We start from the raw sequence: 11,423 nt of genomic DNA, 5'->3' as shown, positions 1-11,423 counted from the left end.
TATAATAATAGTGCTTAGGAAAAAAGATATAAAAATAATATAATTGTCAGAAAAAGTGAGTGAAAATATGGACATGAAAAATAGTTACTATTACTGTAATATAAATTATTATTGAATCTTGGGGAGAAGAATAAAAGAAAAAAAAACGTTATAAAGTATATGTGTTGTTTAACATTTACATTTTCATTGGTTCTATTATTAATTATGGGCAAATAAGACAAAGTGACAACTTAATGATTTTATGGGTTTTCACTTAGATTATGATTTCTTAAATGTAAAATACTATTACTAATTTTCGAATATTAAATGTAATTGTATAGTAAAATTTTCAGTAATATTTTTTAATATCTTAATTTTATTATTTCTAATTAATTCTGATGATTTGTATTACATAGAAAAAGTTTATTTATAAATGTAAAGTAACATTTCAAATGAATATCAAGTCGAATTTGAACTATTATTTAAATTTACTACTAATATTTATAATATTGATTCCCGTAATAGCAAATTACTATTCTTTAAGAGACATGATTATTCCCATATCTCCTTTAATATGATCTATATACAACAGATTAGATATTTTTTATAACTTGGCTGGTATAGATAGTTCTTTTTCTAAAATAGAATCTTTTCCAGATTCTAGTCAATTTTGAAGGACGTGATCTGCTTCTTTACGCTCCTCCTCTAATTCCTGGGCTGTAAGGTTTAGTTTACGTTGAGCAAACTCGCTAATTGAAAGTCCCTGCAAAATAATAAATCATTTTTATTTCAATTAAAAGGTGCAATTATCTATAAAAAGTAATATAATGTAGAATGTACTTAATATAATGGAATATTAAAATTATAATAATTAAGGATTCTACAAGTAATACGTACTTGAACAATCTTGTATTGTTTATTTTCTATGGTAACAGGAAAAGAGAAAACAATGTCCTTTGCTATACCATAGCTTCCATCTGACATAACACCCATGCTCACCCAGTGACCTGGTTTGGTTCCCACCCACCAATCTCTCATATGATCTGCCGCAGCTTTAGCTGCTGACATGGCAGAAGACATTTTTCTTGCTGCAATCACAGCAGCTCCACGTTTTTGAATCATTTCTACAAAAGTATTATCTAACCAATCATTATCATTTATTACAGATGGTACACTTTTAGAAGAATTGTCAATGGTCACAGTAGCATGCGTTGCATCAGGATATTGAGTTGAACTGTGATTGCCCCAAATAATAACATTTTTTACTTTATCAACCTATAGATAAGAAAATCAAAAGTATTGAAATGTACTTATTGCAAATTAACACTTTAACGGCCGGATTCGCCTATACGTGAGTTCACTGAGCCAGTGATTATTGACCGACTTCATGTACGCATGAATTAATTTAGTTAATGTGTTTATTATCTAGCATAAATTATTGATTTTATCAATAATAAACATTATTGTAAAAATTATTAAACAAAATTAACAGATTAAATCTGGAAATGCGACAGCGTAAAATTGTCTAAATCATAGAAAAAGGAAAATTAAACAATCCATGAAGAACATATGAAATATTTTTTTTGCAAGAAAAAGAAGCTTAACTGTATTTGTGTTCTGGTGGCAAGAGCAAACCTTTTTGTTAAAAGCGCTGCCATTAAAGTGTTAAGAAAGTAATATCTTTTTTAATAATTTTAGTTTACTTGAACACCTAGTCGATTTGCTAAAGCAGCTTGAGCTCGATTTTGATCCAATCTTGTCATTGCTGAGAAATTTTCTTTTGGAATAGATGGTGCATAATGTGCGCATATAAGGGCATTTGTATTAGCCGGATTTCCAACAACTAAGACTTTTACATCTCGTCTTGCATATTTATTTAGTGCTTCCCCTTGTACCTTGAAAATCGCAACATTGGCAGCTAAAAGATCTTTGCGTTCCATTCCTTCTTTTCGTGGCATAGAGCCAACTAAGAAAGCAGCTGCTACATCATTAAAAGCTACAACTGGATCGGTTGTTGGTATAATTTCTGTAAACCAAATTTTTCATAGTATTGTATTTTCTCTTTTTAACTTTGTATTTTTTTTAATTTTCAAGAAGGAAATTACTTTCTATAGTATAGTTAAATTCACATACATCTTTTTTCTCACATATTTCATTTGTATAATAACAACATATAAGTACTATCAATATACTGAGGTATTACATAACATTTTTGTTACGTAACGTGTCACCTTTATCTATGAAATATCTAGCTCTAATATGAATATATAGAAGTTATATACTTCAATACAAAAAATATATAATAATGAAAATGAAATTTCAGTTCATTTACCTCTAAGAAGAGGAAGTGCTAAATCCTCGAGTTCCATAATTACTCCATCTAAAACTTTCATCATGGGTGGTATATCTAATAATTTAAGTTTAATTGGTTGCTGTGGACCAAAAACTGATCCCGATGCAATGTGATACAGTAAAGAATAAGCAATTTGGCCAGCAGCCCCAGTTACAACAACATTTATCGGTTCCATCTAAAACCATGAAAAACAATTTATTGTTTTAATAAAAAAAGTTAACTTTTTGGATTTATATATATATATATATATATATATATTTATCATACAAATACAGCTGTTAAGAAAGCAAGCATGAATTTATAATATAAATAAAATTATATATATAATATTATATTCATAAAGTAAATATACTACATTTAGTCAATTGCAGAAAATTTTCACAACAAAAAATTTATTAAGTAAATGGTAAAATATTATTTAAGCCAATAATTCGGTTATAAAAAGAACAAAATATGAAGTATTAATGATCTTGTAAAGAGCGAAGGTCAAATGTAGGTTATATTAGTGGAATGATAATTTCATTACAATAGTTATCACACTCTTAAAGTCATCAGCTGTATCAAATAAAATATTTTTAATATTTCTGAAATAATAATTACAATAAAAATATAAAAAGTTTACCTCTTATTTAATTTTCGACAAATAAAATTAATAATTCAGTAATGTAACAAAGTTCGGTTAAAATACTGTCAAGTATGCGATTAAGCAATGACGTTTAATGATTCCATCGATGCACTCACTGGACAGCAGATCTAATAAGAACGCTGGAAACCAATCATTCTTATTCAACCAATAAGAACGTAGATCTATCACGTGTTACTTTCAATAGTACAGTTTGATATTACGTATAAAATAAGTATACTTAATATGTTTTGTTAAAAGTTATGAAAAAATTTACTTAAAAATAAACTATTATGATTAGAATTCTGTTTATGTAGATACATTATACTTTATCTCAATTTATGATTGGTAGCAAATTAAATTCTTATCTTTATCAAAGTCAAGCTAGTGTCTATTTTGTTTCTAATATTTTATAGTAGTATAAGTATTAAATTACAGTGTTTGGTGGAATATTTATAAATTTAGCTATAACAAATTTTCATATGTGAATGTTCAATTATATTTGTTCGAAATAGAAGATTTTAAGAAATTATATAACTTTTTATAAATTTATAATGTTAAATTGTGTTATTGTAATATAACTGTAATTATAATATCTTTAATTTTATTCGAACGTTTTTTTTTTTAAAGTTGCTATTACCAGGTATTTTATTGTGAATTTACGGATTGGTCGAATACTTTAACATTAGCCAATCATAGAAAACGTCAGTGTATCAAGATAGTGCTACGTAAGAAAGTCGACCGTAACCTAACTACAGTGATTACTTTACTGTAATTTTGACAGATAATGCGAATTCTAAGATTAAATTGACAATATTTTATCATAACGTTTTTTCAGTGTATTTATGTTAATATTCTTATAGTTTTATTTGTCTAAGCGATCACGAGCTGCAATACTCCTTTTTTTTGTGAGATAAAATATTTATAATTTAGTACTAATACGCTTCACGCAATATGAAGTTAAGTACGGATTTGTATGATAACTTATATCTGTAAGTATTGTATATATGTAGGAAATATCTAGTTTTTAAGTTTATATAAACCACTCACAGGCCAAAGCGATTTAAATCTCCACTTTTAGAATTTTTTTAAATTTTAGTGCAGAAGCTCTTAATTGATGTTTAACTTTCTATATTTAAAATTAATTTTGTTAATAATGAGCTTAATATCATTAAACAACAAAATTTTGTATGGCCGTTGAACAATAAATGATATGATAATGTATGTAACTTCAACAATTTTCTTTACTTCTTGTTTTAGGAAGTTAATCAATTTGACAAATAAATGACTCTTGTGCACAGAATATCTGATTTATATTTCATTTTTTTCAGATATGCTACACCAGAGAAATTTTATGTCGAACCAGTGGGTACTAAAGTATTACTCGTAGTTGATAGAGTAAGTCAACAAGTTTATACTCAAGGTAAGTTATATTTTACATATTCTATTATTTACAATCATGTTGCTAGATAAATTTTTTTTTATTTCTAGTTGGTACTGCCAGCTTAATACCACCTACTGCAAGTCGTAGAAAGATATGGGGAATAGTAGGAAATATTCGCCTTTTAGCGTGTCGTTATCTTATAGTAATTACAGATGCGCTAATGATTGGAATAATAGCTGGTCAACAAATTTATAGAATTGTTTCCACAGATGTGATACCATATTCGAGATCATCTTTACATTTGAGTGAAAAACAAGTACAGAATAATGCTATATTTAGAGATGGTTAAATCCGTTCTAAATACACCTTACTTTTACTTTAGTTATACATACGACCTTAGTCATACTACACAAAGGCTACATAACACCACACCCGAATTTTTACAAGTTAGTATTATATAGATATTCTAACAGTTTGTCTGTATGTATCTATCATTTCTATTAATAATTCCATGATTTTATTTAGATGACACTTCATGACAGGGCAGATCCTCGATTTGTATGGAACTCTTACCTTTTGCAAGATTTAACGGCAAGGGTTGAGCTATACAAATTTTGCTTGCCTATTATACATGGATGTATCCTTTTTAAGAAAGTTATATTTTTCAAATATATCAGTAATTTGTTTACATTAGTTTTATTGTTTACGATTAATATAAAAAATTAGTTTAATCAATATATTCCTTGACATTTAATATCTATAGTCGTATCTCTGAACACTGTTGTTGTCAATAATATCGCATTCAATTGGGGTATTGTTTCAAGGCGTAGTATTCATCGCGCAGGTACAAGACTTTTTTCACGTGGTATAGATTCTACTGGAAATGTTTCTAATTATGTAGAAACAGAACAGTTAATTGAGTTAAATGGGTATCGTAGTTCTTTTGTACAAACGCGAGGTTCCATACCTTTATTTTGGTATCAAGCTCCAAATTTGAAATATAAACCTAAGCCACAGTTAAGTGTTCATGAAGATCATCAAACTGCATGTGCCAGACATTTTGATTCTCAAATTTTCCATTATGGAAAACAAATTTTGGTAAACTTGGTAAGTTATGAGATTTTAAATTTATGTATATAATTTTTGTCTAAAGAAATTTATATTATTTTCTAGATTGAGCAACATGGGCTAGAAGGTACATTAGAAAAATCATATCGCGATGTAGTTCAAAGAATTAATAATCAAAATGTACGGTATGAAGGTTTCGATTTTCACGCAGAATGTAGAAGATTAAGATGGGATAGATTAAATATTTTGATGGACCGATTAGCTCATGATCAGGAGCAAATGGGCTATTTCCTTCTCACGAGAGATGGACTATTACTTTCTGCGCAAGATGGTGTTTTCCGTACAAATTGTATCGACTGTCTTGATCGCACTAACGTTGTTCAAAGTATGTTAGCAAAAAGAGTTTTAAATGAAATATTAGCAAAGCTGGAAGTACTTCGAAAAATCGAAGATCATCCTTCTTTTGAAAACCTTTTCAAACAGGTATCTATATAATATGAAATAATAAATACATTAGAAAGAGAAAAAACTTCGTTTATTATTTTAGGTATGGGCTGATAATGCAGACGTTATAAGCATACAATATTCTGGTACTGGTGCATTAAAAACTGATTTTACACGAACTGGAAAACGTACAAAATTGGGTGCTTTTAGAGATGGTATCAACTCATTAACAAGATACTATAAAAATAATTTCGCTGATGGTTATCGACAGGTACGTAATTTACTTTAAAATAAATGGTTCAATATTAATTTATATATTTTTACAGGATTCATTGGAACTCTTCCTAGGTCGCTATATTGTGCAAGATGGCGAATGTACTTTGATTCAGTGTCCTTTGGAATCCGATCGAAATTGGCGATATGCTACATTCCCACTTGTTTTGCTGATTGCATCATCGATGCTTGTTGCACATATAATTCTCCCCTCTCGATATACTACAGAAGCTTTACTCTATATGTTATTTTGGGGTGCTATGGTTGCTGGAACTTTTGCAACCATTATTCATCATGGAAAGCAATATGTAGATAAACCTAAATTAATATAGAAGGAATATGCAATTCGTTTTTAAGACATATGCACTATAAAAACTTTATAATTAACAAGGAAAGATGATTTAAATCAAGAAAAGTTTTAACTTCATACACATTTTATTATTAGGCCGTTAAGTAGAAGTATTTTATTGTATGGAAGTTAAAGAAGCATCTGTATATTCTTGCATTCCATATGATTTTTCCTCGTGAATTGTAAAACATTATAGTGCATATTTTCATACATTTTAAGATGTACATATATTCTTTATGAGGTGGACAAGTGTATGGTGGAATTGCTTTTCATTCTTCTTGAGAGGTTGTTTCAGGTGTAGGTTTTTTGACAATTTGCAATTTCTTAAGTATTGTGAATACTATATTATGTTTCCAAGATAGTTGTTCTTCGGGATTGGCTTTACATCTTGAAATAAACTCATCCATTGTATTATACAAAGTTAAGTCCTTAGTTTCTGGTAATACTTGTGTTAGTAAGGCACTTAAAAATGTTGTGAAGCCACAAATTGAATTTGGCACCCACCATCCATAAATAATCTGTAATTGTAATAAAATTATATTTAACATCTTTATTTCTCCAATCGTCCAAATCTTTTGGATTTTAGTGTATTATAAATGGTATTGTATCTTACGGTAAAAATATATACTTAGTAGAAAGAAATACAATAATCATAAAAAGAGCATTTGCACTATAAAGTAGAGATATAATCCTTTTTTTAAAAATTAATATCATATGTTGTGCAATTACACGATTACGTGGATTATAACTTTTACGTCAGAATATATTTCCGCATTTATAATATATAACATTTTTAGGTAGATTAACTAAAGCAATTGATATATAATAGCACAATGCAATAAGGATTATCAATGAATTTTGGAAAGTCCAGATAAGCTTTTTCAGGGATTGTACAATTTTACGTCCCATTTACTATTCTGCATGAAATGGTATTTGGAGATCGTAGTACTGGTATCAATTACTAAAACTTATAATTAGGTTGAAAAATAAATTATGGAAATTTATTTAACTGATTTTCGATATTTTAACAGATTACGAGGAGCAAATAAGCTATATATATATATAATAATAAATACATTTGTATGTACGTGTGCGTACGTACATAGTAATCATGAATATGAGCCTGTTTTGCATATATACATACAAAATTTAATTTTTCAACTGCCACGATAAACAACGTTACGCAAAATATTTCATCAGCCAAATTATTTATAGTCATATACTTGAAACCAAAGTACCTCCTAACTATTTTATATTTGTATCTATTCTAAATCATACAAATGAAATTAAAAAAAAGCTTTGCAGGGAAAAATATTTTTTAATATATTAATAATACTTTTTCTGTAATAAAATTCAATAAGTAGTAGTATACTTTAGTATTAGTATTAACAAAAGAAAAAATAAATGAAAAAAGCAGCCGTAACAATTTAAATACAAACGATGTAGATATTTAATTGTGTTAATAAAAACTTAACAGCGCGTTTTTCTGTTTTTCTTTTGAAGTTTTAAAAATCCATTATATTTAGAAAAAAATCTTTTTCATTAACTTACAAAATAATCCACAAGGTACGGTGCAATTGTACTGCCAATGTGTGCCCATGTAGAACTGCTACCAATTGCTATGTTTCTCATAACAGTTGGAAAAAGTTCACTACAGTGTATTATCACAGCAATGAACACGCTACTAACGCAGAGTTTACCAAAAAGAGCTGTGAACATTGTAATTATTTTCAAGTGACTTGGTACAATGAGAAGAATTGTAAATGCTCCAGATGCACATAGAAGTAAAGAGAATGATGTAACTCGCCTACCAAGCATATTTAATAGAGGTATGACTATGATATAACTGAGTCCTTCGGCTATACCTACAAAAAAACAAGTATAAGCTGTGAGTGAAAGTGCACATTTTTAAAGAAAAGTATTAATTTACCAGAAAGTCCGGTGTAAAGATAGCTGTCTATCTTTAAAAGGCTAGCGGTAATCAATAATGCGTAATAACACATAGACGTAGAAAACCAAATGGTCCAATTGAGAATTAATCTAACACTCATCTCTTTGTTTTTTAAGTATCCTAGAATTATCTTGAATTTTTGAATACGGGTAAATTTTTTTTCTTCCTTTATCACGACACTCAATCTCTGTTCAGCACTGACGAAGAAAAAAGATGAGAAAAGACACAATTGAAGAAATTAAATAGAACGCGTTTTAACGACCAATTCGTTTAGTTCGAAAACATACATCATTTGCCTTTGTTCGGGTGTTACAAAATTTTCTACCATCTTCCAAGCACGCGCTTTATGTTTTGAATAATAAAGCCACCTTGGACTCTCCGGTATAGCTAACATGTGCAGAATCAGAATGAACGTCGGCAGAGAAATAAACGTTTGTAATATTCTCCATTCTCTGATAAAATATGCAATTATTGCGATCAGAATCATTCCGAATGCATAACTTTGATTAAACATTACTCCTAAAGTGGAGCGCAGATGCGGTGGACTTATTTCTATCACTTCAACAGAAAGATACATTTTATTGATCATTGATTATTGATTTTTGATAACGAGATATAATATATAACTATGTACAAATATAATACACCTGGGACTTTTTTTACACGGTACTTTTTTGCACGATTAATTTTTAAACGATTTTTTAACGCTTTTTATTCATATTTCCATGGTTTTCTTAATGATTTCTCTTTGTTTGACACGATATTCTTAATGTTTTGTTAAATATTTCGAGTGACGAAAGTGATTTTTTTTCAAGTAATAAGAAAACGTATTCGTTTTCGTATATTAGAGAGTGATGAATAAAATGTCAATTTAAAAAAGATACTTTTTGATTTTTTAAATATACTTTATCTTTTCTTTTATTTGTTTATTAAATAAAATGTTGTTATTGAATGCAGTTATATATTTAAAATTATTTTTTTTTATTGTTTGCTTTAGTTTAACATAAATTTTATACTTATTATTAGTAAAAAATTAGTAATTTCACGAATTTTTTTATAATCTTTTTACACGGTATGCTTTCATTGGGTAAAAAGAGTCTCAAATGTATATCCACTGAATTTGTGTTTTATGTGATCTATTGAAAATACTATGATTTCAAATTTCAATTAAATCAATACAGTGATGATCTTGATATATTATATATAGTATATATTATATTATATACGTATATTATATCTAATAATTTGTGTGAACTTACGTATCGAATAAGTTGCTTGATAGATACCGATTCCAGCTACTCCAAGACCAACTCTGCAGATCAGCATGATGATATATTTATGTGTAAAGGCAATAAGTGGTCCACTAATCATGTAAATCACACAGGAAATGAGGTAGGTTATTTTCCTTCCATATCTATCAGCTAACACTCCAAAAATGAAGGCACCAACGAATTTGCCAACGGAAACTGCAGTTTGAACCGTAGCTTTCATTACTAGACGATCGCATACAATATCCCACTGTAAGAAATGATTTGTGACTTGTGAATTATAATAATAATTCATAAGAATTTATAATAGAGGAAATAACACATGAACGTTATCTTTAATCTTATCATTTTTATATCGCACCTCTGGTACAAAAGATGAGTCCTTATATTCTATTTCATAAGAAAATTGTTTGCAAGGAATGGTTTTAGGCTTTTCATCGGTCTCCACTTTCTTCAAAGCTGTATCATAGCCCATATTTGCTAGTTCTTCATAATTCCAATCGTAATATTCGCAGTTGGATAATTCGTCTGGACTAAAAAGAAAGAAAGATTAACTTCGACCGATTTAACGCGACAATTCAAGCTGTAAATTTCTTTCTGTATTATTCGATATACAGGTATATATATATATTACATATATACTCTTATTCCATCATTCATATACGCGTGATAATTTATTTACGCCTATGGTGGAGCGAATATAGAATTATGCCCAGATGTATCTTGTGTTTTACATCGTTGATCGTTCGTTTGTGGTACGACGTATCATTTATCACCCTATGAATACCGCAAAATTTCGTATAACGACGGTAAGAATAAAAGAGGGCTGGGCAGGGCATTGTGATCGATACCACTACGTTCCCATCATGATGCAATTTGTCAAGTTTAATGAATACGTCGTTCCTCGAGTTGCTTTGTCCATCCCTCTCTTCTCTCCTCTTCCTAAATTCTCTTTCTCTCTCTCGATTGTGAATCAGTACGAGAACATATATCTAATTCGATCCTATTGGCATTAGTTCGGATTATCAACCACCTGAGACTAGATACAGTTCGTATTTGCTCGGACGTCCAATTCGCTTTCTCCAATGCTGGAATCGAGCACCAGTGCTTCGGTGAAACGCTGTAGAAGACGTAGGACATCACGTGGAAACCATTTAGTGTACACGATGTGAAACACAGCATAAATAGCCAAGTGATAAACCATGTCCTTTTACTGTATGCGGCAAGAGCTACTTCGAAGTCGTCCTTAGTTAAAATGGTGTCTATCAGTAGTGGATTCATTTTTTCTGTCAACGTTTTCTTAGAATTAGTACACGTAATATCTTTAACGTAACATTTACGTAAATAGTAATATGTAACTTACCGTTTAAAAATATCAGGAATCAATATTTGTTCTTCTTAATGGTGTTTGATCATGAATTTATTTTGTTGCTTATTCAACTTTTACTAAGTACGTTTCGCAATATCTCGCTATTTCTCTCAATTATTCTGTTTATAATTGTAGTCTTTTAAATAATACAAATATTTATTATTTATCTTATTATTTTTTATTAATTTATGCTAAAATCTAAGATCCATGAATGATTTAGAAATTTTATACTATTAAGGTGTATAGTTTTTCAATAGTAAATCTTTTACTACAAGGAGTAAATATTGTAGTAAAACTATGTATAAGCTTACGATGTGTCGATCTGGAAATATCCTAAGATGATTTATAGGTAGGAAAAATGAA

The 11,423-nt window shown here is 29.0% G+C and overlaps 3 protein-coding genes across 3 annotated transcripts; 1 reads left to right on the top strand and 2 right to left on the bottom strand.

Annotated features, from left to right (window-relative positions):
- Positions 1-381: 381 nt before the first annotated feature.
- LOC122523450 (malate dehydrogenase, cytoplasmic) lies at positions 382-3,101 on the bottom strand. The gene is made up of 5 exons (XM_043645205.1): positions 2,955-3,101; positions 2,312-2,507; positions 1,683-2,005; positions 877-1,254; positions 382-742 (listed from the first exon to the last, which is right to left on the bottom strand). The coding sequence occupies exons 2-5, from the start codon at positions 2,505-2,507 to the stop codon at positions 644-646; spliced, it is 996 nt and encodes a 331-aa protein (XP_043501140.1). The 5' UTR covers positions 2,955-3,101; the 3' UTR covers positions 382-643.
- A 487-nt stretch (positions 3,102-3,588) lies between these two features.
- On the top strand, positions 3,589-7,663 carry LOC122523444 (phosphatidylinositol-3-phosphatase SAC1). Its single transcript, XM_043645192.1, is given in 9 exon segments — positions 3,589-3,946; positions 4,286-4,377; positions 4,446-4,666; positions 4,668-4,784; positions 4,864-4,975; positions 5,102-5,445; positions 5,512-5,889; positions 5,954-6,121; positions 6,177-7,663. Coding segments are annotated over 9 exon segments (1,749 nt in total). The 5' UTR covers positions 3,589-3,908; the 3' UTR covers positions 6,456-7,663.
- Positions 7,664-7,873: 210 nt separating this feature from the next.
- On the bottom strand, positions 7,874-10,972 carry LOC122514856 (organic cation transporter protein-like). Its single transcript, XM_043631974.1, has 7 exons — positions 10,725-10,972; positions 10,053-10,224; positions 9,683-9,941; positions 8,711-8,981; positions 8,403-8,620; positions 8,284-8,337; positions 7,874-8,181 (listed from the first exon to the last, which is right to left on the bottom strand). Exons 1-7 carry the CDS (start codon positions 10,970-10,972, stop codon positions 8,015-8,017), a joined length of 1,389 nt encoding a protein of 462 aa, XP_043487909.1. The 3' UTR covers positions 7,874-8,014.
- Positions 10,973-11,423: the final 451 nt, after the last annotated feature.

This window comes from Polistes fuscatus, unplaced genomic scaffold (assembly GCF_010416935.1).
Source record: "Polistes fuscatus isolate 324 unplaced genomic scaffold, CU_Pfus_HIC Scaffold1, whole genome shotgun sequence".
Taxonomy (NCBI): domain Eukaryota; kingdom Metazoa; phylum Arthropoda; class Insecta; order Hymenoptera; family Vespidae; genus Polistes; species Polistes fuscatus.
The sequence above is the reverse complement of the archived record's forward strand: the minus strand, read 5'-3'. Positions and strand labels throughout refer to the sequence as shown.

Excerpts from the sequence above, each read along its gene's own strand:
- LOC122514856 (XM_043631974.1), bottom strand. The coding sequence starts at position 10,972 with ATGAATCCACTACTGATAGACACCATTTTAACTAAGGACGACTTCGAA. Across the intron at positions 8,982-9,682 it reads TCAAGCAACTTATTCGATAC|TGATAGAAATAAGTCCACCG; the intron begins GTAAGTTCACAC and ends TTTCTGTTGAAG. Across the intron at positions 8,182-8,283 it reads ACCTCTATTAAATATGCTTG|CTCTTTTTGGTAAACTCTGC; the intron begins GTAGGCGAGTTA and ends CAATGTTCACAG.
- LOC122523450 (XM_043645205.1), bottom strand. The coding sequence starts at position 2,507 with ATGGAACCGATAAATGTTGTTGTAACTGGGGCTGCTGGCCAAATTGCT. Across the intron at positions 2,006-2,311 it reads AGCACTTCCTCTTCTTAGAG|AAATTATACCAACAACCGAT; the intron begins GTAAATGAACTG and ends TTTGGTTTACAG. Across the intron at positions 743-876 it reads AACAATACAAGATTGTTCAA|GGACTTTCAATTAGCGAGTT; the intron begins GTACGTATTACT and ends ATTATTTTGCAG.